Source organism: Bufo gargarizans, chromosome 8, assembly GCF_014858855.1.
Source record: "Bufo gargarizans isolate SCDJY-AF-19 chromosome 8, ASM1485885v1, whole genome shotgun sequence".
In the NCBI taxonomy this organism is placed as follows: Eukaryota; Metazoa; Chordata; class Amphibia; order Anura; family Bufonidae; genus Bufo; species Bufo gargarizans.
In genome coordinates this window covers 191,586,759-191,613,987 of record NC_058087.1, presented here as the reverse complement: position 1 = coordinate 191,613,987, position 27,229 = coordinate 191,586,759, and the positions used below count along the sequence as shown (strand labels likewise).

The following is a 27,229-nucleotide window of genomic DNA, read 5'->3' as shown; positions in this document are numbered from 1 at the left end:
TTGAGGTCCATTGTCCCGATGATAAAACAGATCTGTTAGTTATCCACGCTTGATGTACCAATGAAAAAAAAATGGCGTAGTCTGGAGTTCACATAAATGGGAATTTGACAGAAAAGAAAAAAACAAAAAAACATTTCTTATTTCTAAACTTTCAGTCTGAAAAAATATGAACATTTTGAAATAAAACAAAAATGCCAGATACAGACATATAAAGAGGCTTTATTATAAAACCATTAGATACATTAACGTAATACCGTTACATATACATTGTAGTGGGTGATCGTGGTACCATCAATGCAGAGAGGTGGAACTGCAAAGGTTCATGTCTAACAAATGTGCTGCAAACATTTATGCAACTATTCCATGCGCCTGAATAGTGCAGACCTTTCAGATGTATAGAATACAAATCTACTGTGTGTGAACACAGTCCAAAGGGGATCGGCCAGAATCAATGTTAGAATCAGGGAGTATCACTCAGTACTGCATTATCCAGTTAGTACGTTGCTGATAGAACTACAGCTCTGGAGGATTTCATTTTCACTTAGTGTAACTTTATACACATTCTACAGAAGTTAGATCTGTCTCATCATAGATGTGCTGTAAATACATTTAAAATCATAAGAAAGCCAGACATAGCCACATTACACTACACATACATAGCTGGCGAGGCAGAGATCGCTCCCAGTGTAGCTGCTGGTCAGGGCCCCTCAGCACTGGTATCACTGGTCATGTACAACCGGTACATTGTTGCTGTGAAGTTGGGGGATCGTGTCCTGTCTGTTACGTATAAGGTTATAGGTCAGTACAGCTGCAGGTATGTTATATAAGGGCGGAGGTCTCCATTCTGGATAATACTGAGTGAGGACTTCATGTTACATACATGTTACATACTGACAGAACACGCAGACATTACATTATAATACTAGCTGCATGCTGAGGACTTCATGTTACATACATGTTACATACTGACAGAACACGCAGACATTACATTATAATACTAGCTGCATGCTGAGGACTTCATGTTACATACATGTTACATACTGACAGAACACGCAGACATTACATTATAATACTAGCTGCATGCTGAGGACTTCATGTTACATACATGTTACATACTCACAGAACACGCAGACATTACATTATAATACTGTTCTGCTGGTGAAGCTCATGAACGTCTTTGTCACCGAAATCTGAATAATTAAAAGAAATAATATTTTGGACCATTTTAAAGGAGACTCCATTTACACTGTATATTCTCCATATCTGACTCTTATTCTACAGGATGAAAAAGTAGCCGCCTCCAGCAGTAGTACGACAAGATGAACGAGCCACTTCCCCACAAGTCACAGAAGATGCTGGAAGTGGTCCCCGTTCAGGTCTCTGCATCTCAGGACAGGTCGGATTCTGTCGGCTGATACGGCTTGTGATGCTGCGGATGGTGTTTGTGAAGTTCTCCTCGAGTTCCTCCAGGGGATGTGGATGGTTAGAGGACACTTTCTGTTTCAAATTTCCACACAGATAAAAATCACATGTGCACAAGTCTGGGGACCATAACCCCTCGCTCACAGTTTGGTCGTCCATAAACTGTTCAGGAACCCGTCCAGCATGTTCGGCATGTTGCTCCATCTTGTTGGAAAAAGCAGGACATTTTTTCTTCTGCAGCCTCACTGCTGAAGAGCTGTATCAGCCAATATAATCTGACCGACCCAAAGATGCCGAGACCTGGACGGGGACCACTTCTAGCATCTTTTTTGACTTGTGGGTAATTTAAAAAAAAAATATCCGCTTACTTGTTCAACTTGTCATAGCTGCTCGTCAGCAGTGGCGCACCGACAGGGGTGGTCCAGCGGGTCTGGACCCCCCCTAGAACAACCAGCGAATATATATATATATATATAATTTTTTTATCCCTCAGGGCCGCACTGCCGATCACCACAGGCGGCGCGGCCCTGGTTCTAGTTGCCAGCGCTCATCTCCATATTCATCTGTATCGCTGTCCTCAGGACAGCGATACAGATGGCTGTGCTGCGGCGGGGGAGAGAGAGGAGTCTCCCTTCCCTGTTCTTCCGATAGGCCGCAGGCACTAATGCCTGCGACCTATCAGAGGCCAGCTCAGGCAGCGCGATGACGTCATTATCATCGCGCCGCCTGAACCGGGCAGCACACAGCAGGTACAGCAATAAACGGAAGCTGCCCGTGTTCCTTCTGCAATTTGCGGAACGGAATAGGCGGCCCATTGTAGAAATGCCTATACTTGTCCGCAAAACGGACAAGAATAGGACATGCTATATTTTTTGGGCCGGGGCCACGGAACGGTGCAACGATTGCGGACAGCCCACGGCCCAATTTAAGTGAATGAGTCCGCACCCGAGCCGCAAAAAATGTGGATGACGTTTTTGGTGGAACGGAACAGCTGGCCCCTGATAGAACAGTCCTATCCTTGTCCGTTATGCGGACAATATTAGGACATGTTCTATCTTTGAATGGAACGGAATGAATACGGAGTACATTCCCTTTTTTTTTTTCAGAACCATTGAAATTAATGGTTCCGTATACGGAACACAAAAAAACGTTCGTGTGAACGAGCCCTAAGGGCGCCTTCACATGTGGCCGATTTCTTTGCAGAAATGTCTGCAGCTGAAAATCCGTTCCATTCATCTGAATGGGGCTTGCAGAAATCCATGTGCTTGCTGCCAAAACAACCCCCTTCAGATGAATAGGACTGATTTTCAGTCACAGAAAATTCTGCAACAATATCTGCCTCGTGTGAAGGCGCCCTAAACTTACATGCTGCAGATTTAAAATCAACACCACAAGTTAAAGGGGTATTTCGGTTTCGTGATATTGATGACCAATCCTCAGGATCACTATCAGATCTGTGAGGGTCTGACCCCCAGCACCCCACTGCACGAAGAGGCCACAAACCTCCTGCGAGCGCGGTGTCCTTTTCCTTTAGCTGCACGCCGTCTCCCTTGTAGCAGTGCTGCTGCAGTGTAATTACAGCATGGGATGTACAGCGGTAATTACACTGCCCCACCACTACAACATAGAGGCCGTGCAGGTAAACACTGGAGAGAGCACAGCTCTCGCTCTACAGCCCCTTCAGGTAGCTGACTGACGGGGGTGCCTGAGGATAGCTCATCCATTTCATGAAACTAGAAAACCCCAATAATTTATGCTGCAGATTTTTGCTGGTACTGTAAACTGCTGTGATTTTGCCACACATAATTTCGCAGCATATCTGTCCCATGGGGATGTCCTCTAACGTCGGCCAGTCACATTTATCTTAATTTAAGACAGTTTTCTGGCATCAGTGAAGAGAGAAAGCTTGGAGCTTCCACAGAATTCAGTTTAGGTGTCGGAGCACCCGCCTAAAGCCTCATGCACCCGTCCGTGAAACACGGACCGTGTGATACCGGCTTGGATTTCTTCTGAGTGCAAGAGCGCACGGCGTCATTGGTTGCTATGACGCCGTGCGCCTCCTGCTGCCGCCGCAGTACAGTAATACACTTGTATGATCTACACCAGTGTATTACTGTACTGCGGTGGCAGCAGGAAGCGCACGGCGTCATAGCAACCAATGACGCCGTGCGCTCTTGCACTCCGAAGAAATCCAGGCCGGTATCACACGGTCCGTGTTTCACGGACGTGTGCATGAGGCTTAATATCTGACGAAACCTGCACCTCAGCACATCCTCCAGCAGCAGGAAATATCAAGACCGCCATCAAAAATGCCAGTCTCAATAAATAGATCTCCTCCCATGCGTCTAACATTAAGGCTATGAACCTAGCCTTCATGTTAGACGCATGGGAGGAGATCTATTTAAGAAAAACGGAAAACGAAGCGGTGATGTGAACCCATCACCGCTTCGTTTTCCGTTTTTCTTATCTGTCAAAAATGGATCCTGTATTTTAAGCATATATATAATGACCCCTATAGCTGGCGCTGGATCCACCGAGGTTATGAAGTGGCGCCGGCCTCTACATAACTTTGGCGCATCCAGCACCAGTCTAAACTTATGCCAGCTTCCTTGCTGTCTTATATTTAGACTATTTTCAAAGCCTAAAACAAGTGTAGAAAATGATGAATGAGACGGTCTGCCGGCCTGTCACCTTCCTCGCCCATGCCACACCAGCTTTTTAAGACCTGGCGTGAGCAAGGAAAAGTTGCAGATTGTGGCCCAAATAGCCTTTCTGCTGCAAGCTGCGCCAGAAATACAAATGATATAGGCGTATTTCTGGATAGTAAATGACCCCCATTGTGTATACAAATTTGCAGGGGTGCCATAATACAAGTTTGCCCTAAGAGTCATTTACAAGAGACAGTCCTGAAAACAATTGGCCAGGTCCATGTCAGTCTCCACAGTGCTACAAGGATCAGCAATCACTTTTAGGCTTATTGTGTGCGCTCCGTGGCAGTATTGCGGACCGCATTTGCGGATTCGAAATACACGAGCACCATTCCGTGTGCATATCAAAGTTCATTTTCTGGTGGATTGAAACAATGCAAAAGTAAAAAGAAAGTATGATTCACATGATATGTGTGTGTACCGCAGTGCATATGGGAAATGAGGCGATGGACTCCCTGTAAACCAGTCAATTCACAAGCAGCAAGTGACTTTTTTGTACTGTGATGGAAAAATTAGCGACGAATGGTCCTTTGAGGTCCATTGTCCCGATGATAAAACAGATCTGTTAGTTATCCACGCTTGATGTACCAATGAAAAAAAAATGGCGTAGTCTGGAGTTCACATAAATGGGAATTTGACAGAAAAGAAAAAAACAAAAAACATTTCTTATTTCTAAACTTTCAGTCTGAAAAAATATGAACATTTTGAAATAAAACAAAAATGCCAGATACAGACATATAAAGAGGCTTTATTATAAAACCATTAGATACATTAACGTAATACCGTTACATATACATTGTAGTGGGTGATCGTGGTACCATCAATGCAGAGAGGTGGAACTGCAAAGGTTCATGTCTAACAAATGTGCTGCAAACATTTATGCAACTATTCCATGCGCCTGAATAGTGCAGACCTTTCAGATGTATAGAATACAAATCTACTGTGTGTGAACACAGTCCAAAGGGGATCGGCCAGAATCAATGTTAGAATCAGGGAGTATCACTCAGTACTGCATTATCCAGTTAGTACGTTGCTGATAGAACTACAGCTCTGGAGGATTTCATTTTCACTTAGTGTAACTTTATACACATTCTACAGAAGTTAGATCTGTCTCATCATAGATGTGCTGTAAATACATTTAAAATCATAAGAAAGCCAGACATAGCCACATTACACTACACATACATAGCTGGCGAGGCAGAGATCGCTCCCAGTGTAGCTGCTGGTCAGGGCCCCTCAGCACTGGTATCACTGGTCATGTACAACCGGTACATTGTTGCTGTGAAGTTGGGGGATCGTGTCCTGTCTGTTACGTATAAGGTTATAGGTCAGTACAGCTGCAGGTATGTTATATAAGGGCGGAGGTCTCCATTCTGGATAATACTGAGTGAGGACTTCATGTTACATACATGTTACATACTGACAGAACACGCAGACATTACATTATAATACTAGCTGCATGCTGAGGACTTCATGTTACATACATGTTACATACTGACAGAACACGCAGACATTACATTATAATACTAGCTGCATGCTGAGGACTTCATGTTACATACATGTTACATACTGACAGAACACGCAGACATTACATTATAATACTAGCTGCATGCTGAGGACTTCATGTTACATACATGTTACATACTCACAGAACACGCAGACATTACATTATAATACTGTTCTGCTGGTGAAGCTCATGAACGTCTTTGTCACCGAAATCTGAATAATTAAAAGAAATAATATTTTGGACCATTTTAAAGGAGACTCCATTTACACTGTATATTCTCCATATCTGACTCTTATTCTACAGGATGAAAAAGTAGCCGCCTCCAGCAGTAGTACGACAAGATGAACGAGCCACTTCCCCACAAGTCACAGAAGATGCTGGAAGTGGTCCCCGTTCAGGTCTCTGCATCTCAGGACAGGTCGGATTCTGTCGGCTGATACGGCTTGTGATGCTGCGGATGGTGTTTGTGAAGTTCTCCTCGAGTTCCTCCAGGGGATGTGGATGGTTAGAGGACACTTTCTGTTTCAAATTTCCACACAGATAAAAATCACATGTGCACAAGTCTGGGGACCATAACCCCTCGCTCACAGTTTGGTCGTCCATAAACTGTTCAGGAACCCGTCCAGCATGTTCGGCATGTTGCTCCATCTTGTTGGAAAAAGCAGGACATTTTTTCTTCTGCAGCCTCACTGCTGAAGAGCTGTATCAGCCAATATAATCTGACCGACCCAAAGATGCCGAGACCTGGACGGGGACCACTTCTAGCATCTTTTTTGACTTGTGGGTAATTTAAAAAAAAAATATCCGCTTACTTGTTCAACTTGTCATAGCTGCTCGTCAGCAGTGGCGCACCGACAGGGGTGGTCCAGCGGGTCTGGACCCCCCCTAGAACAACCAGCGAATATATATATATATATATAATTTTTTTATCCCTCAGGGCCGCACTGCCGATCACCACAGGCGGCGCGGCCCTGGTTCTAGTTGCCAGCGCTCATCTCCATATTCATCTGTATCGCTGTCCTCAGGACAGCGATACAGATGGCTGTGCTGCGGCGGGGGAGAGAGAGGAGTCTCCCTTCCCTGTTCTTCCGATAGGCCGCAGGCACTAATGCCTGCGACCTATCAGAGGCCAGCTCAGGCAGCGCGATGACGTCATTATCATCGCGCCGCCTGAACCGGGCAGCACACAGCAGGTACACAGGCCAGAAGAGGCCTGCATCGCATCACTGCTGATAAAGGTATTAGTGTTTTTTGGGGTTTTTTTTTGGGGGGGGGGGGGAGCTGGCACTATGGGGGCATCTGGCATTTCTTACAGCCCCCTTTTTTTGGGGGTGGCACTCGGGGGCATTTATTTCTTACCCATTTGGGGGGCACTATAGGGGCATTTCTTACTGGCACATGGGGGAGAGGAGCACTATGGGGGCATCTGGGGGGCTCTAAAGGGGCCTTTTTTTATTGGCGCACTATAGGAGAGAGCGGCACTATGAGGCCTCTGGTGGCACTAAAGGGGCGTTATTTGGGGGCACTATGGGGAAGTGGGGGTTCTAAAGGGACCTTTTTTTATTGGCACATTATGGGGGACATTTTTTACTGGCACATTATGGGAGGCACTATAGGGGAGAGCAGCACTATGGGGCATTATTTGGGGGCACTATAGGGGAGTGGAGCACTATTGGGGCATCTGGTGGCACTAAGAAGGGGCATTTTTTACTGGCACATTATGGGGGAGAGGAATACTATAGGGGCATATTCTGGGGGCACTAAGGGGAAAGGTGAGAGGAGCACTATGAGGGCATTTACTGGGGCACTATATAGGGGTATTTTATGCTCCCAAACATTATGGAGACATTAGCTCAATTGCGGGCACTAAGCAGGGGTATTTCATGTACTGTCATATTATAAGAAGAATTAATACTACTAGGGGGTATTATGGGGAGCTTTACTACTACTGGGGGGCTATGAGGAACATTATTACTAGTATGAACACTATAGGGGCATTATTACTACTAAGTGTGCTCTGGCAGAGAATTATTCCTATTGGTGGGATTTTGGGGAGGACTGTTACTTTGGGGGGGGGGGGGCGGCACCCTGGGGGGGACATTATCTTTATACTATCTGTGTCTGGGCACAGTTATTTTTTTAGAGCACTGTGTGCCAATAATTGTTGAAGGGGTCACTATCTGTGTGGTAGTAGTATTTCCAGGGGGACTGTTTCTGCAGTATAGTATAGGGGGTAGCAGGAAAGGGTGTTCAGAAGATGTGAAGATGATGGAAATGTGGGAAACTAATGTCTGTTTGTCAATCTCTGCAGAGACGGGAGATGGCTGAAAAATCATCATGGCGGTCTGGTCTGAAAGGAGAAGATGAGAAAAGAGAACGTCTACAACAAAGGTGACATCACTGGATGTAAGAGGTATGTGGCGCTATGTAGGAGAGTAGATGCTCCGGCTCCTCCCCCAGCCATTTGCAGAAGGAGGATTCAGAGCTGGATGAGATTAGCCAAGGTGGGCAGCAGGCCACGGGTGGGTGGCAGATGGTGGGGGGAACCACAGGCCTAGAGCAGGATCTGGTGAGGGAGGAGAGCGGAGGAGCTTCCTGGCTGTAGCCTGCTGTTGTTTATTGTATAATGTGAAGCAGGCAGTGCAGCCAGGCTGTGCAGTGTTTGTTGGGAGTGGCCTATTATATGTAGGAGGGGCTGGTAATGGGCCGGGCTAAAAATGTTGTGTGGTGCACTGCACACGCGCCGCATTTTTTCCACTTCTACAGGGCTTTTTGAAATGGCCAGGCAAAAGAATCAGCGCAGCACGCTACGCGCCCCTCATTTTTAAATATGAATAGGGCTTTAAAAAATGGGTGGGCAAAAGAATTGGCACGCTACATGTGCCACATTTTTTGCCTTACGGACCCCCCCCAGACAAAATTCCTGGGTTCTCCCCTGCTCGTCAGTGTAGGTGCAGAGATGCATTTACAAGCAGAGATCACCTCCACTGTAAGGCCCCTTTCACACGGGCGAGAATTCCGCGTGTGTGCAATGCGTGAGGTGAATCCGGACCCATTCACTTCAATGGGGCTGTGCACATGAGCAGTGATTTTCACGCATTACTTTAGAGTTGCGTGAAAATCGCAGCATGTTCTATATTGTGCAAAATTAAACTTACCTCATCCACTTGTTCGCGTAGCCCGACTCTGCACAAACAAGTGGATGAGGTGAGTTTTATTATTAATATATTTTTTAACCCCTCCATCCCTAATTTACTTAGCATTCTGTATTAAGAATGCTACTATTTTCCCTTATAACCAGGTTAGGGTACTTTCACACTAGCGTTTTTCTTTTCCGGCATAGAGTTCCGTCCTAGGGGCTCTATACCGGAAAAGAACTGATCAGTTATATCACCTTGCATTCTGAATGGAGAGTAATCCGTTCAGGATGCATCAGGATGTCTTCAGTTCAGTCATTTTGACTGATCAGGCAAAAGATAAAACCGCAGCATGCTACGGTTTTATCTCCGGCGAAAAAAACTGAAGATTTGCCTGAAGGCCATTTTTCCCCATAGGAATGTATTAGTGCCAGATCCAGCATTCAAAATACCGGAATGCACCCACACTAAATCCAGACCCATTCACTTCTATGGGGCTGTGCACTTGAGCAGTGATTTTCACGCATCACTTGTGCGTTGCGTGAAAATCGCAGCATGGTCTATGTTGTGTGTTTTTCACGCAACGCAGGCCTCATAGAAGTTAATGGGGCTGCGTGAAAATCGCAAGGATCCGCAAGCTCGTACGGATACGGTGCAATTTTCATGCATGGTTGCTAGGATGAAAGTCTATTCACTGTATTATTTTCCCTTATAACATGGTTATAAGGGAAAATAATAGCATTCTGAATACAGAATGCTTAGTACAAGGTCAATTTAATAAACATTATATACACCCCAGTATAATATTGGTGAACAGTTAGACACCCCAGTATAACATTGGTGGCGCAGTGGGCAGTGCCAATGAGGGTTAAAAAAAAATAAAAAATTAACTCACCTCCTCCAATTGATCGCGTAGCAGCCGGTCTCCTGTTCTTTCTTCAGGACCTGTCAAAGGACCTGTGGTGACATCACTGTGCTCATCACATGGTACATCACATGAACCATTGGACCATGTTATGAGCTCAGTGATGTCACCACAGGTCCTGAAGAAAGAACAGGAGACCGGCAGCTACGCGATCAATTGGAGGAGGTGAGTTAATTTTTTTATCCCTCATTGGCACTTCCCACTGCGCCACCAATGTTTATTATACAGTTTTTTTTTTTTTGGGGGGGGGGGGGGCGCACTGCGCAACCAATGTTTATTATACTGGGGGGGCGCACTGTGCCACCAATGTTTATTATACTGGGGGGGCGCACTGTGCCACCAATGTTTATTATACTGGGGGGGCGCACTGTGCCACCAATGTTTATTATACTGGGGGGGCGCACTGTGCCACCAATGTTAATTATACTGGGGGGGGGGCGCACTGCGCCGCCAATGAAGATAACTGACCTGTTAATACAAATACAGGAGGCACCTGAAGGGTTAACTGCAGTAGATCGCAGTTCCCTGTCATAGAGGTCGGGTGCCGGCTATTTGATTCCAGCACCCGCCTCCTGTATTTGTATTAACAGGTCAGTTATCTTCATTGGTGGCGCAGTGGACACAGCCCCTCCCCTCCTCCTCTCGTCTCTTTTCCCATTGGCGGCGGCGGCAGCAGCACCGGGGGATGGGAGAGACTCCTTCTCCTCTGCGCTGCTGAGAAGAACATCGGTGGCGGGGTAGAGAACTATCATTTCCTGTGCCCGCCGCTGTATTCAACGGCAGAGCTGTGGCGGCGGGTCTAGTCGCAAATGGCGACAAGACTAAAAAGTCTTGTCGCCATATGTAAATTCTATGTCGCATTGGCGACCATTTTGGTCGCCATCTGGAGCCCTGTATTGCATTTTTAACCCCTTTGTGACTTGATTAATTTTAGCCTTAAGGACCAATAATATTTTCCCCCCTTTGTGTTCTAGCAGTCACAACTTTTTAAATTTTTCTTCTAAAGTTTTTTTTTTTTTTTCCCCGGGGTTAATTGGGGTACATATAGTGTATTAAATAACTTTTATTATTGTTTTTTTAGCGGGAAAGATAAAAAACACTGCAATTTTTACATTATTTAGTGGATAATTTTTTTTACGGAGTTCACTGTGTGATAAAAATAATATAATTTTATTATGTGGGTCCGTACAATGATGATAATGTCACATTGCTATACATTTTTGCAGTTTTTTTCTCTCCTCCTGCAGCGGTCAGCTCTGCTGCTGCTCCCTCATTCTCCTCCACACTGAAGGGGATGGGGGGAAGCTGCTTTTATCTCTTTTTTGGTACCAGCTAGAAATATTGTTAGGAAGCTGACATTCCAAGCATTTAGACAATATCAGAATGACAGCAATCTGTTCAGTACAGGGGAAGATATCACTGATAGAAATTGCGATGCAGTGAATGCAGATGAAAGTGAAAGTAAAAGCAGGTTTTACCCCAGATTATTCCAGACTCAATTTCTAACAGTAATATCTCTTCTGTTGCTTAGACTTTAGCTGTCATGTTTCCATCATACCTTATCCTGGTGGAAGATCCACTCCTAATTTTGCATCACTTATCATTCACTTATGCAAAACACTGACATGTGAATAAGGCCTAGGGGGTGTAGCTACTTAGGCCATACAAAGTAGACTCTGCAAATAAACGGCAAAATCTGCAACGATTCAGCAACAGAATTCCTGTGCGTGCTGTGAATTTTACACAGATTTTTAATGCTATATGTGGATGGGGTATCAAAAACCCTATCCTCATATTCCGGACTGTGAACTGTTGTAATATATTTGTAACATGTGAACTCACTCCGACAGATGACTGAGATGCTAGTTACCAGAGATTACCAATACTCTGCAGAGGATACTACTACAACTGAGAAGTGATGATGGATATTCAATGTATTTAAAGGGAATCTGTCACCACCTAGATCGCTTCGAACTGTTCATATGGCGCTGTAGCTCTGCCATAGCCTTTTTCATATACACCTTAATGCCCAGAACAATGTTCACTATTCCCCCCAAAAACTTTTTTAGGCTACTTTCACACTAGCGTTCGGCTGTCCGCTTGTGAGCTCCTTTTGAAGGGGCTCACAAGCGGACCCGAACGCATCCGCACTGCCCTAATGCATTCTGAATGGATGCGGATCCGCTCAGAATGCATCAGTCTGGCAGCGTTCAGCCTCCGCTCCGCTCAGCAGGCGGACACCTGAACGCAGCTTGCAGCGTTCGGGTGTCCGCCTGGCCGTGCGGATCCGTCCAGACTTACAATGTAAGTCAATGGGGACGTATCCGTTTGAAGATGACACACTATGGCTCAATCTTCAAACGGATCCGTCCCCCATTGACTTTACATTGAAAGTCTGGACGGATCCGTCTGAGGCTACTTTGACACTTAGAAATTTTTTAACAATATAATGCAGACGGATCCATACTGAACGGAGCCACCGTCTGCATTATATGAGCGGATCCGTCTCAGACGGATCCGCTCTGAACGCAAGTGTGAAAGTAGCCTTATAAATATGCTAGTTGGGTTTACTTAACCGTCTATGGTGGTTACAGATTCCCTTTAACACTGAAATATGCAGGTTAATTCAGATTTTTATTTGATATCTATTGATAACGCAGCGTCTGATACTCACCAGCTATCTGCAGCGCTCCCGTACTCTTTTGCATGGGCTGCTCAAGGCTCGGATGTTCCACCTGTAAAATGAATTCTGCGCCCTGATCCGATTCCACAGTGGGAGTGAAGATCAGACATGACTTATAGCAGTATGTATTACTGGGCTGTCGGCCTAACTCCTGGTTGGAGATCCTGTACGCCCCTTCTCCAGCTATGTGATGAGTCTCTCCGGATAGCCTGTCCTTCTTCAGCCACATCCCATTCAATACACCTGGAAAGCAGTTGGAGATTGTACATTCCAGGGAGGCCTCAGTGTTATTATAAAGAGGGGGCACCTGTATCTTCACTTCAGGACGATACGGGTAATCTACAGGAAATCAATGAATTCTGCGTGATTCACATGATCCGATAAAAATTACAGCAGTAACAAAACATAAAAAAAAAACAGTGATGACAATTTAACTACAATATAATTACAGTGGTGCTTGAAAGTTTGTCCAGTTTCCGTTCTGCAGTAGACTCCTCTCCGGCATAACGGAAACCGGACAGATCCGTTATGCTGGCCATAAGCTTCTATTTCCTCTAAAGGCACTCCGTTATGCAATTCCGTCATTGAATTGCGTTTTTGTCCGTGGTAACGGAATCCATAACATAATTCAGCAAATACCCGAACCTCAAAACTTAAAGTTCACTCATGCTTATTTGTGAACCCTTCAGAAGTTTCTATAGTTCTACATAAATTTGACCAAAAACTACATAAAGCTATGAATATTTTAGAATGGCCAAGTCAAAGTCCTGACCATAATCCGATAGAAATGTGATGGAAGGACCTGAAGCGAGCAGTTCATGGGAGAAAAACCACCAAAATAACAGAGCTGAAGAAGTTTTGTATGGAAGAATAGGCTAAATGTGCAGGAATAATCAACAATTACTGAAAAGTTTAGTTGCATTTATTGCTGCACAAAGAGGTCACACCAGATACAGAAAGCAAAGGGTCACATAATTTTGCCACTCACAAACATGATATTAAAAGGGGTTTTCCGAGAATTTTTTACTGATGACTTATCCTCAGGATAGGTCAACAGTATCTGATTGGTGGGGGTCCGACACACGGGATCCCCTCCGATCAGCTGTTTGAAGGCAGCGGCGCTCCTGTGAGTGCCATGGCCTCCTCGCTGCTCTTCCTAGGCCAGGGACGTCACGTTCATTGTTCACGTGGCCTAGGAGCAGCTCAGTCCCATTTAAACAGCTGAACGGCGGGGGTCCCGGGTGTCGGTCCATCACCGATCAGATACTGATGAGCTATCCTGAGGATTGGTCATCGGTATAAAATGTTGGAAAACCATTTCATTTAACCTAAAAAAATAAAATGGCCAAATCTAATATTTTGACTTATTAGTTCGATTTGGTTATCTTGATCTACTTTTAGGACTTGTGAAAATCTTATGTAGCTGTAGGTCAAGTTTATGCATAAATATAGAAAATTCAGAAGGGTTTACAAACTTTCAATCACTGTATAATGTTCACAAATAGATGACAATTATCACTAGAGTAAATTGTACATTGCACCCCAGGAAGGTATGTACTTACTACACAGCCACTTAGTGCCACTCATATACAGTCACATTACATTGTATTTCTGGCTTCATTGAGTCCTGAGCTATAAGTACTTGGCTAGATTAGATAGATATAACCTAATATTTATACTAATTATATATACCATATATATATATATCTACAGTACAGACCAAACGTTTGGACACACCTTCTCATTCAAAGAGTTTTCTTTATTTTCATGACTATGAAAATTGTAGATTCACACTGAAGGCATCAAAACTATGAATTCACACATGTGGAATTATATACATAACAAAAAAGTGTGAAACAAATGAAAATATGTCATATTCTAGGTTCTTCAAAGTAGCCACCTTTTTCTTTGATTACTGCTTTGCACACTCTTGGCATTCTCTTGATGAGCTCCAAGAGGTAGTCACCTGAAATGGTCTTCCAACAGTCTTGAAGGAGTTCCCAGAGATGCTTAGCACTTGTTGGCCCTTTTGCCTTCACTCTGCGGTCCAGCTCACCCCAAACCATCTCGATTGGGTTCAGGTCCGGTGACTGGAGGCCAGGTCATCTGGCGCAGCACCCCATCACTCTCCTTCATGGTCAAATAGCCCTTACACAGCCTGGAGGTGTGTTTGGGGTCATTGTCCTGTTGAAAAATAAATGATGGTCCAACTAAACGCAAACCGGATGGAATAGCATGCCGCTGCAAGATGCTGTGGTAGCCATGCTGGTTCAGTATGCCTTCAATTTTGAATAAATCCCCAACAGTTTCACCAGCAAAGCACCCCCCCACACCATCACACCTCCTCCTCCATGCTTCACGGTGAGAACCAGGCATGTAGAGTCCATCCGTTCACCTTTTCTGCGTCGCACAAAGACACGGTGGTTGGAACCAAAGATCTCAAATTTAGACTCATCAGACCAAAGCACAGATTTCCACTGGTCTAATGTCCATTCCTTGTGTTCTTTAGCCCAAACAAGTCTCTTCTGCTTGTTGCCTGTCCTTAGCAGTGGTTTCCTAGCAGATATTCTACCATGAAGGCCTGATTCACACAGTCTCCTCTTACCAGTTGTTCTAGAGATGTGTCTGCTGCTAGAACTCTGTGTGGCATTGACCTGGTCTCTGATCTGAGCTGCTGTTAACCTGCGATTTCTGAGGCTGGTGACTCGGATGAACTTATCCTCCGCAGCAGAGGTGACTCTTGGTCTTCCTTTCCTGGGGCGGTCCGCATGTGAGCCAGTTTCTTTGTAGTGCTTGATGGTTTTTGTGACTGCACTTGGGGACACTTTTAAAGTTTTCCCAATTTTTCGGACTGACTGGCCTTAATTTCTTAAAGTATTGATGGCCGCTCGTTTTTCTTTACTTAGCTGCTTTTTTTCTTGCCATAATACAAATTCTAACAGTCTATTCAGTAGGACTATCAGCTGTGTATCCACCTGACTTCTCCACAACGCAACTGATGGTCCCAACCCCATTTATAAGGCAAGAAATCCCACTTATTAAACCTGACAGGGCACACCTGTGAAGTGAAGACCATTTCAGGTGACTACCTCTTGAAGCTCATCAAGAGAATGCCAAGAGTGTGCAAAGCAGTAATCAAAGCAAAAGGTGGCTACTTTGAAGAACCTAGAATATGACATATTTTCAGTTGTTTCACACTTTTTTGTTATGTATATAATTCCTAGTTTTGATGCCTTCAGTGTGAATCTACAATTTTCATAGTCATGAAAATAAAGAAAACTCTTTAAATAAGGCCTCTTTCACACTTGCGTTGTCCGGATCCACTTGCCGGAATTACACGCCGGATCCGGAAAAACGCAAGTGTACTGAAAGCATTTGAAGACGGATCCGTCTTCAAAATGCGTTCAGTGTTATTATGGCACCCAGGACGCTATTAAAGTCCTGGTTGCCATAGTAGGAGCGGGGAGCGGGGGAGCAGTATACTTACATTCCGTGCAGCTCCCGGGGCACTCCAGAGTGACGTCAGAGCGCCCCATGCGCATGGATGACGTTAGGGCTGCAGCTAACGATTATTTGAATAATCGATTAGTTGCCGATTAATTTCTTCGATTAATCGATTAATCGGGAAAAACGACAAAATTACAAAACAGAGGTTTATATGATCTTACTTGAAAAATTATGTTCAAAGGCCATATTAAAACAAATTGTGGGCGACACTATTATGGGGGATCTGTGGGCGACACTATTATGGGGGATCTGTGGGCGACACTATTATGGGGGATCTGTGGGCGACACTTATGGGGGATCTGTGGGCGACACTATTATGGGGGATCTGTGGGCGACACTTATGGGGGATCTGTGGGCGACACTTATGGGGGATCTGTGGGCGACACTTATGGGGGATCTGTGGGCGACACTTATGGGGGATCTGTGGGCGACACTTATGGGGGATCTGTGGGCGACACTTATGGGGGATCTGTGGGCGACACTTATGGGGGATCTGTGGGCGACACTTATGGGGGATCTGTGGGCGACACTTATGGGGGATCTGTGGGCGACACTTATGGGGGATCTGTGGACCACACTATTATGGGGGATCTGTGGACCACACTATTATGGGGGATCTGTGGACCACACTATTATGGGGGATCTGTGGACCACACTATTATGGGGGATCTGTGGACCACACTATTATGGGGGATCTGTGGACCACACTATTATGGGGGATCTGTGGACGGCGTAGTTATGGAGAGGGGGATCTGTGGACGGCGCAGTTATGGAGAGGGGGATCTGTGGACGGCGTAGTTATGGAGAGGGGGATATGTGCACTGTTATGGGCATAACAGTGCACAGATCCCCCTTCCCATAGCAGTGCCATACACAGACCCCCCCCTCCTCCCCATAGCAGTGCTATACACAGACCCCCCTTCCCATAGCAGTGCCATAGACAGATCCCCCCTACCCCCTAACAGCCCCGGCCCCGATGCTTGCATCTTTATTTTACCTTTTTACAATGACGCTCCCGCTCCTGTAACAGCCAGGCAGAGCGGACGGCGGCGTAACGTCACTCAATCACGTGACGCGCCCGCTCCGCCCACTTCATGAATGAAGGAGGCGGAGCAGGCGTGTCACGTGAGTGAGTGACGTTACGCCGCCGTCCGCTCTGCCTGGCTGTTACAGGAGCGGGAGCGTCATTGTAAAAAGGTAAAATAAAGATGCAGCGACCGCCCGCCCGCCCGAATAGCAACGAATCGGCGATTATTCGATAACTGGATTCGTCGACAACGAATCCAGTTATCGAATATAATCGATTACATCGATTAATCGTTGCAGCCCTAGATGACGTACCATGCGATCACGTGATCCATGCGCTTGGGGCGCCCTGACGTCACTCTGGAGCGCCCCTGGAGCTGCACGGATGGTAAGTATGCTGCTCCCCCGCTCCCACTACACTTTACCATGGCTGGCAGGACTTTAGCGTCCCGGCAGCCATGGTAACCATTGAGAAAAAGCTAAATGTCGCATCCGGCAATGCGCCGAAACGACGTTTAGCTTAAGGCCGGATCCGGATCAATGCCTTTCAATGGGTATTCATTCTGGATCCGGCCTTGCGGCAAGTCTTCAGGATTTTTGGCCGGAGCAAAAAGCGCAGCATGCTGCGGTATTTTCTCCGGACAAAAAACGTTCCGTTCCGGAACTGGAGACATCCTGATGCATCCTGAAGGACGGACTCTCCATTCAGAATGCATTAGGATAATCCTGATCAGGATTCTTCCGGCATAGAGCCCCGACGACGGAACGCTATGCCGGAAGAAAAGAACGCAGGTGTGAAAGAGCCCTGAAGGTGTGTCCAAACTTTTGGTCTGTACTGTATATATATATATATATATATATATATAAACACAGACACACACACACTGGGAGTAACATTAGGTTAGCTAATCAATGGGAATTTGAAGAACCAAGTCTAAAGCAAACAGATAAACAGATGAAGACAACTTAAGGCTATGTTCACATGTTTAGGATTGGAAGACTATTAAAGGCTGTGTACACCTTTGGGGGCAATTTTTTTTTATTATTGCTTTGTACTCATTTTAAGCTAAAAATCATTTTTTAAATTGGTATTTATTAAACATATGGAGCCCTTTTCTCTGTACAGAGCATAGATGCTCTAGTAGCAGCCTTTGGATTTTCTCTCCTTTATGTCAGACCAGGAGCTGATGGCTCCTTATCTCTGTTCTCTGACATTATACACACTCATTATAGCTCAGTTCTTATCTTACTGATAAGATTGTGGCTTAAATAAGTTTTTTATCACCTTTTAGTAATTTACAGATAAGGATTATTAGATGACCGGCACAAAGTGAAAGTACCAATCAGTTCGAAAAACAGTCAAACCTTTGTGACAGAACAGCTCAATATTTTAATCAAGGCCAATCGAAACTATGATTTTAGCCAAAAATGAGTAAAATGCAATCATAAAAAATTGCCTCCGAAGGTGTACATAGCCTCTAAGGTGCAGATTCTGTTTCTAAATTCTTAGTGAAACTGTTGACATTTCATATCCAGAGCAAGTGAATGGAACATTTCATATCTCATTTACATGCAAGAAAAAGTATCTGTGGAATATGTAGCCAGAGATTACACAATCTAGATTATTAAATGGGGTTTATCCTTGTGCGGATTCGCAGCACATCTGCAGCACAAATCCGAGGTCCAGTCTTGGTTTTCTGCCTCGGATGTACAACACACGTCAAATTTAAGCTCGACTGCAGTCCCTAAAATAGTTCACATATTTACAAGGGCCACCTACCACCATTATCATCTTATTCTGCATTAAAGGGGTTGTCCGGGATCAAACTTATTTTTTTTAAAACATCTTACTCACCTTTAGTAGCCGAGTCTATGTTCCCAAGGTGGTTTGAGGTGTCTTTTACCATGGAGCATTGCCCCTACAGCCCTGAACACATTGTTTACATATCTGTTTATCTGTTTCTTCACTTCCTGCCGCACTGCATTGTGGGTCTCAGTGCAGGGCTGCATCTGCTGATTTCTCCTGTCTAACATCGTGTCCCTGCACCCGCCCCCCTCATACATATTCATGCATCCTGCACAGCATCCACTCCTCCTTCGATCCGCCCCCCTCATACATATTCATCCTCTTGCCTCATATTCCTCCCCCATATGTACACCCATAAACTTCTCCTTACTCTATCTCTGGCATCTGTCATGTGCTCAGTGTTTGCAGCGCTTAGAGACAATCGGACACCGTCACACTGTAAGGGGCACGCTCCCACATGCATCCATAAACATACCGGACACTGTCACACTGTAAGGGGCACGCTCCCACATGCATCCATAAACATACCGGACACTGTCACACTGTAAGGGGCACGCTCCCACATGCATCCATAAACATACCGGACACTGTCACACTGTAAGGGGCACGCTCCCACATGCATCCATAAACATACCGGACACTGTCACACTGTAAGGGGCACGCTCCCACATGCATCCATAAACATACCGGACACTGTCACACTGTAAGGGGCACACTCCCACATGCATCCATAAACATACCGGACACTGTCACACTGTAAGGGGCACACTCCCACATGCATCCATAAACATACCGGACACTGTCACACTGTAAGGGGCACGCTCCCACATGCATCCATAAACATACCGGACACTGTCACACTGTAAGGGGCTCGCTCCCACATGCATCCATAAACATACCGGACACTGTCACACTGTAAGGGGCACGCTCCCACATGCATCCATAAACATACCGGACACTGTCACACTGTAAGGGGCACGCTCCCACATGCATCCATAAACATACCGGACACTGTCACACTGTAAGGGGCACGCTCCCACATGCATCCATAAACATACCGGACACTGTCACACTGTAAGGGGCACACTCCCACATGCATCCATAAACATACCGGACACTGTCACACTGTAAGGGGCACACTCCCACATGCATCCATAAACATACCGGACACTGTCACACTGTAAGGGGCACACTCCCACATGCATCCATAAACATACCGGACACCGTCACACTGTAAGGGGCACACTTCCATTTATATATATCAAGGTAAACCTTATATACTGACCAGTTGAAACCGATGTATAACCACAGGAAAGGGAAATGCACACACTGCAACTCCAAAGGAGAATGTGCAAAAAAGATTCATTCCAAAACACAAGTACGGGGCTAAAAAAATTATTTTAAACTAGACAAAAGCAGCCCCATTACATAAATAGGATTATCCGTTTATTTCAAATCAACAAAAAAAAAAAAAAAAAAGCAGACTGATTACACTATTACCTTTTCTTTCAACTGAGCCATTGTTTTATCATCTTTTTTTTTTTTACACAATCAACATGCCATTGTCTAAATGCAATATATGCAATTAGCATGGCCATGTCATCCTGTGGTGAAAGGAATTCCTCCTTTCTAAAGCCTTCTGCTCCATTAGCTTGTAATTCTGATGGGAGGAGTTTTCTATGCTAACAAGCATAGTAATCCTCCTCCATTCATTGTAATGCTGAAGGCCCGGTGACGTCACCGACTGGGGGCGGGGCTTAGCGCGATGCCGGCCGGATAAGTAACCGCCCCTCCAACCTCTGCATTATCACCTAGACTGCCAGTGACGTCACCGACTGGGGGCGGGGCTTAGCGCGATGGGGGCGGGGCTTAGCGGGATGACGGCCGGACAAGTAACCGCCCCTCCAACCTCTCTGCATTATCATCTAGACTGCCAGTGACGTCACCGGGCTCCGTGAGCAGAGGAAGAGGAAGCTTTGCTCGCCTGCCAGGGACCCGGTACGTCACTGAAGATAAGAAAATACTCACTTCCGGCCATGAATTGAAACCAGGAAAACAGGGCTTCAGCAATATGCTCTTAAGGTACCACATGCATGTTTGTAATGTTTATGTTATTAGATTACTAATAGACAAATGTCCCCAATCCCGGACAACCCCTTTAAGTAAAATAGATAATACATTCATAATAGTTTCCTCTAACTTATTATCATCTGTATTATATTATTATGGAGTTGCACAATTCCCCCCCCCCCCACCTCCCTCGCAAAATACTGGTGACCACGTACAGTGGACATGAAGTGACATAAGGGAGTGTATCTTGAGCCGTGAGCTGCACCATATTTAATGGATGGTACATTAAATCTTCATCACTTTGGAGCAATGTTCTCCAGCCTCAGTGTCTTGCTCTCTATTTGTAAAGTCTCATTGGTATAATTCTAATTATACCTGTTCCCTTCTCTTCGTCTCTCACCTTTATCTCTTATAGACACCTCTCTGCTCCCAGGGTCATCCATGGACTCATGGCTCCACGTCACACAGGTTTTGAAGTTGGGGTTCTTCATCACCTCCTCAGACACTGTACATTCACTGGTAACAGAATATGATTTATCCATGTTATGTGTATATCTTTCTGGGTGGGTCTGTGTCACTTGGTCCGATCCACAAGTCCACTTTATCTGGATATCTCTGGGATAGAAGGTCTCTAGAATCAGAGAATATTTCACCTCTTCTCTGCCCAGCGTTATTTTGACCGGTTTTCTATTCTTTGGCTGACCTAGAAAATAATGAAAAGATTCAAGGAGACAGAGTTTTAGTGTATTTTTGAGGGAGAAAGCATGCAAAAACTCTGCAGCCAGATCTGAATTGAAAGTATATGCTGAAATCTGAAAAAGTCAATAAACAAGTCAACAAACATGCGATTATACCCTAGAGAGGATGTCCACTCCAGATCCAAGTCCCTGCGTGGTGTCATGCACTTACCTGACTATGCTCCACTGCCAATTCTCCTCCAGACACCAGAGCAAACAGTAATGGCAGGCAGCGCATGCGCAGAGCACGAGTCTCTCCTGCCAATCAAAGTCCTAGGCGGACTATTTAAAGTTGTTTAATACCGGTGTGCTTTGATACTAGAACTGTTGAGATCCAGCTTCCCCTACTACGGTTTCAAATTCTCTACTCTACCACATCCTAATCCAGTTTGACCTCCATTACCTGACTCCATGGCACTGCATTATTGTCGTTTGCTGCGGTCCACATGCGGTGGGACTGCTCCCCCAATGAGAAACACGCTACAGTGTTTGGGGTCTGAGCAGTTCCCCCATATTGGCCACTATATTTCTGTGATTTTGTTCCATATGTATTAAATGTGCCGTCACCTGGCATTTAACACTCTTTTGCACCTGGTAGCCTCCATCACACGGTCTGATATGGGTGAGGCTTACAGTCTTGTAATTCACATTGCATTAGTTGTCCTGCTAGGCGGTTGTGTGGAAGCTTGGCTGTGAGCTGGATTTCATCACCTTCAGACCGTGTTCACACCATAGTTAGCGCAGTGGTAGGACCACTTGCCATGCTGAGAGACCGTGGCGTGGTGCATGAGGGGCTCCGATGTGTTCCTGACAGGAATATATTGACAAAAGTCTCAGCTTTTAATATCTGCTTGTATGACTAGCTAGTATAGTCAGTGGCATATCCGTTTGTTGCAATATTTTTTTTTTTGCATTATTGTTGTGCCCGATTTACATATCCGTTCTTGCAGATTGCGCAGCTCAGAGGAGAAGATCTGTGGGTTGATTCTATCCCTGGTATAGCAGGAATCAGATAAATGCGCATGGACATGGCAGTAAATGATTCTAGCTGCTTGAATGGACAATAAATAATAACACAGTATGCAATAAGCTCCTGCGCTCCCCCTAGTGGTGGCTACAGGAAGACAAATTTTAATCATTAAATTCTATCTGAATGCAAGGGATTTGGAGCTATGTATCAGAAGAAAAGTTTCAGTCCATATAAAGATACATTAAGACACTAATGAGCAGAAGTTTGATCTAAAATTATGTTAACAGTTGGACGCTTTAAACTTCTTGTAAAATGGACATGCCCAATGCACTCACCCTGCACACGTAAGGGTCCGCTGCTACTCTCTAGTGGTCTCTCCAGGCTGGGATGCTCCACTCTGCAGATGATTTCTGATTCCTGGTCTTTCAGAGTCGGGGTGAACAGCAGACTGGCTGTACAGGAGTATGTGGAGTCCGGCTGTCTCTGGGACTCAGTGACTGATGTCTTATACTTATCATTGCCGTGTAATGGAGCAGATTCCAGAGCGTTCTTCTCCTTCTTATACCAGCTCACAGTCACATCATCAGGGAAATAGCTGGAGATGTTGTACTGGAGAGTGTTTGATTGGCCCATCAGGACATGAGGTACGGGAACCTCCTGGATTACAGGATGCCACGGAAAACCTTGAGATATTGAAAGAAAGTGAGTGCGTCTGGCACATTTGTCTTCACTTTACACCTATACCACATAGAAACATGGATGTGCATGTTATAGTACAGGGTGACTAGATGTATCACACACTGAATTATCTATAAACTGTAACTGATGAGTGTTGTCTTCATGAAACAGATTTGCCCAGTTCTCACCTGTCTTAACTAGACATTAAAGGGGTTTTCCGGGACTTTAATACTGATGGCCTATCCTCAGGATGTGCCATCAATATCTGATTGGCAGGAGTCCATTACCCAGCTCCCTCGCCAATCAGATGATCTGCAGTGGCTTCAGAGCCAGAAACCTGTAGTGTGGTGGACGGAGCTGGTAACGTCAGTGCTGTTCCCATTAAAGTGAAGTGAATTAAACCTTTAAAGGGATTATCCCATGACTTATGCAAAAAATGAAAAACAGATATGATCTAGTACATGACAATCTCTTTCTAACAAAGCAAGAACCAGCCCTGCACCTCACATGGATCCAGAGATCTCCAGATTCATTGCTCTGCTAGATTTATATCAAGCTGAAAGCTCAAGGGGAGTGTCCTTACTGCTGCAGCTCAGGGGGCGTGTCCATGCTCTCCCTATCACAGCTCAGGAGGCAGTTGAAGGATTAAACTGAGCATGTGCGACCATCTCAGTGAGCAGGACAAAGAAATAAGAAAAAGAACTAACAGCAGGTGGCGCTGTACAGATACATTTTATGGAATAACTCAGTGGCTATGCTAAATTTGTAATTACATACAACTACAAAAGAATTCAGATTTAGGTGCTGGTTTGAAAACTGTAGAATATTTTTTGTGGGACAACCCCTTTAAACGTGTTTTTCTAGAATTTACATTTATCATCTATACATAGGATAGGGAATGTGTCTGACCCCTGGGGACCCCACCACTGGGACCCCCACTGTTCACAAAAAACAGGGTCCAGTGTGCCCCGTTCCTCTTCACTGCATCCCCTGCACTAAGGAGAAACTTAAATTAAGTGTCAGTCCAGCATACATGCTGCTACTCCATCCCAAGTCTGCAGGACTGGTTGAGACACTCAACTACAGCACTTTGCTAACTTTGTCAGACTCAGTGCCACAGACATTGAATGAAGCTGCACAGCATCTGCTTGACTGCCACATTCAAACTCCCCCTTTACTGCTATGTGCAGTGAAGAGGAATGGGGGACATTGGCCAATGCCAGGACACTGATGAGGTACAAATCTTTCCACTAGAGATTTTCTATAAGTCGGCTTACAAATACTGATAAGAAACATTGACCATAAGTGTGAAGAGGCCAGAGGACCACATTGATTGTTTAGTTTATGCCTAATTTTGGAAGTTGCATTTACAATTGTGCCAAATCTACGCATTAATTGATGGCATTTGCCTTATTACACCAAACAAAGAAAACAGACAAGAAAAGTTGGCATTGTCAAGATGTACATTTTTTGTAAGGCCTCATGCACACGGCCGTTGTGTGGTCGTTCCATGCATTGGGGACCGCAATTTGCGGTTCCCCATGCACGGGCAACATCCGTGCAGCGGACGGGACGGATCGAGACCCATTCAAATTGAATGGGTCCGTGATCCGTCCGCACTGTACAAAAAATAGAACATGTTTGCGGTGCGGAGGCACAGGCAGAAACACCATGGAAACACTCCGTAGTGCTTCCGTTCTGTGCTTCCGTTCCGCATCGCACCGTATCTCCCGGATTGCGGACCCATTCAAATTAATAAGTCCGCATCCGTGATGTGGGGTGCACACGGCCGGTGCCCGTGTATTGCTGACCCGCTGTATGCGGGCCGGGCAACGGCCGTGTGCATGAAGCCTAACGGTTACAAACCAGCAAGTCAGTGGTGCAAATGTAAATCAACTTATAGCTGGTGCAAAAAAAATACATAAAAAAGTCATACAGTTCCAAATGCACCACACTTAGGAGTGTGCCTTCTTAACAACTGCTCTTAAATTTTTTTGGTGCAAAATTTCATTAATAATAAATGTGGACCAAGGTGGAAGAAATGGCCACCAGCCTTGTAAACATATGAGAGGTATAGAGTCTTTTGTATCTTTCTTACTGTTAGCTAGGTCTCTCCAGGACAGGACTCTTGTTCTCTTTTCCTTCATGGTTTTGTGACTCCAGGTCACGCTCAGTTTAAAGTTCGGATCTTTAAAGAGACTTCCTTGGACAGTGCACAGGCTGCAGACATTATATGTGTGATCAGCATTTTCCGGGAAATCTTCTTTGGATTTCAGTGGATTTTGTTCTGTTGCCCATTTGACAGTTATATGTTTTGGATAAAAGTTCTGCAGAGTCAGAGCGCAAATCACCTCCCCGGACTCCGTAAGAGCTGCTTTTACAGGATCTAACACTTGGGGCTTAGCTAGAAGATAATATATAACATATTAGATACAGTATATAAATGTCTGCATTGTCATTGGCTAAAGAAAAAACTGATTATACATATGTGTACAGGATCAGTCAGCAGGAATTACTTCATCAAGTCGTATACTCCATCACATCCAGAGCTGACTTCAAAGTTCTGCTTATTTACTATTAGTATTTCTGCTGCACTTCTTGTGCTTTAAAGGCTTTGGACACCTCTACAGCTTCACTTTCAGTCCATTTGTGGACTAGCAGGCTCTCTGTTTCACAGTGAATCCATCAAGTTGCCACTATAATGGATCGATCTGTAGCCCTTATCTCTGAACACCTGACATCGTAAACATTCACTATAGCGAAACTCTTATCAAGTTGGTAAGAATATGGCATAAATGAGTGTTTATTAGCTTCAGGAGTTCAGAGATAAGGGCTACCCAAAAACTGTCTACGGATGGCTGACTTGGCTATATTGCCTTGTCAAATCTTAAGGCTTGTTGGAAAGTCGGATTTGACTCATAGGGAGCCAGTTCCAGGAAGCGGTGCTAGCAAGTTGGTTCTCTTCCTTTGGAGATACCTCTTTGAATATTGAGAGACTCAATTATTAGGGGTACAGATAGGGCGATCAGTCACAAAGACCAGGATCATCATAAACGGTGTGTTGTCTTCCTGGCGCTCAAGTTCGACACATCGCGGATCGGGTTGACAGATCACTAGGAGGGGCTGGAGAAGATCCAGCGGTCATGGTCCATATCAATGACAAAGTTAGAGGTAGGTGGAGCGTCCTTAAAAATGATTTTAGGGATTTAGGTCAAAAACTTAGGGCAAGGACATCAAAGGTATACTACCCGTACCACGAGCCAGACAAGAAAGGCAGTGGGAGATTAGGGAGGTTAACAAGTGGCTCAAGAACTGGTGTAGGAAGGAGGGGTTTGGGTTCCTGGAGAACTGGGCCGACTTCTCTGTCGCCTGCAGGCTCTATCATAGGGACGGGCTGCACCTCAATGGGGAAGGGGCAGCTGTGTTGGGGGAGAAGATGGCTAGAAGGTTGGAGGAGTGTTTAAACTAGGGACTGGGGGAGGGAAATTACATTATAGGAGGGGAAGATAGTGCAGATAGAGACCGGGGGCAAGGTAGTGGGACTGGGGGAGGAATGGAAGGAGGGACTAGAACAGCTCAGAAGGAAAAGTGTAGGGTAAAAAATATACATAAACCTCTTAAATGTATGTAAACTAATACCAGAAGCCTGACTAATAAACCGGGGAACTGGAATTAGTGATGTGTGAGGAGAACTATGACATAGTGGGAATAACTGAGACATGGCTGGATGATAGTTATGACAGTGGGAATAACTGAGACACGGCTGGATGATAGCTATGACAGTGGGAATAACTGAGACACGGCTGGATGATAGCTATGACAGTGGGAATAACTGAGAACTTGGCTGGATGATAGCTATGACAGTGGGAATAACTGAGACACGGCTGGATGATAGCTATGACTGGGCAGTTAATGTACAGGGTTACAGTCTGTTTAGAAAGGATTGCCAAAACCGGAGAGGGGGAGGGGTTCTCCTTTATGTAAAGTCCTGTCTAAAGCCCACAGTCCGAGAAGATATAAGTGAGGGACATGAACATGTGGAGTTGCTGTGG

General features: G+C 45.2%; 1 protein-coding gene across 1 annotated transcript in view; it reads right to left on the bottom strand.

Moving 5' to 3' along the window:
• Positions 1-4,858: 4,858 nt before the first annotated feature.
• The window catches only part of LOC122945533, a 61,467-nt gene continuing 39,096 nt past the window's right edge, over positions 4,859-27,229 (bottom strand). The window contains exons 13-17 of the mRNA XM_044304595.1: positions 25,276-25,581; positions 22,835-23,182; positions 21,193-21,495; positions 12,374-12,721; positions 4,859-5,849 (exon numbers count right to left, since the gene is read on the bottom strand). Coding sequence (XP_044160530.1) covers positions 5,794-5,849; positions 12,374-12,721; positions 21,193-21,495; positions 22,835-23,182; positions 25,276-25,581 — 1,361 coding nt within the window. The 3' untranslated portion in view covers positions 4,859-5,793. The remainder of the gene's footprint in view (positions 5,850-12,373; positions 12,722-21,192; positions 21,496-22,834; positions 23,183-25,275; positions 25,582-27,229) is intronic.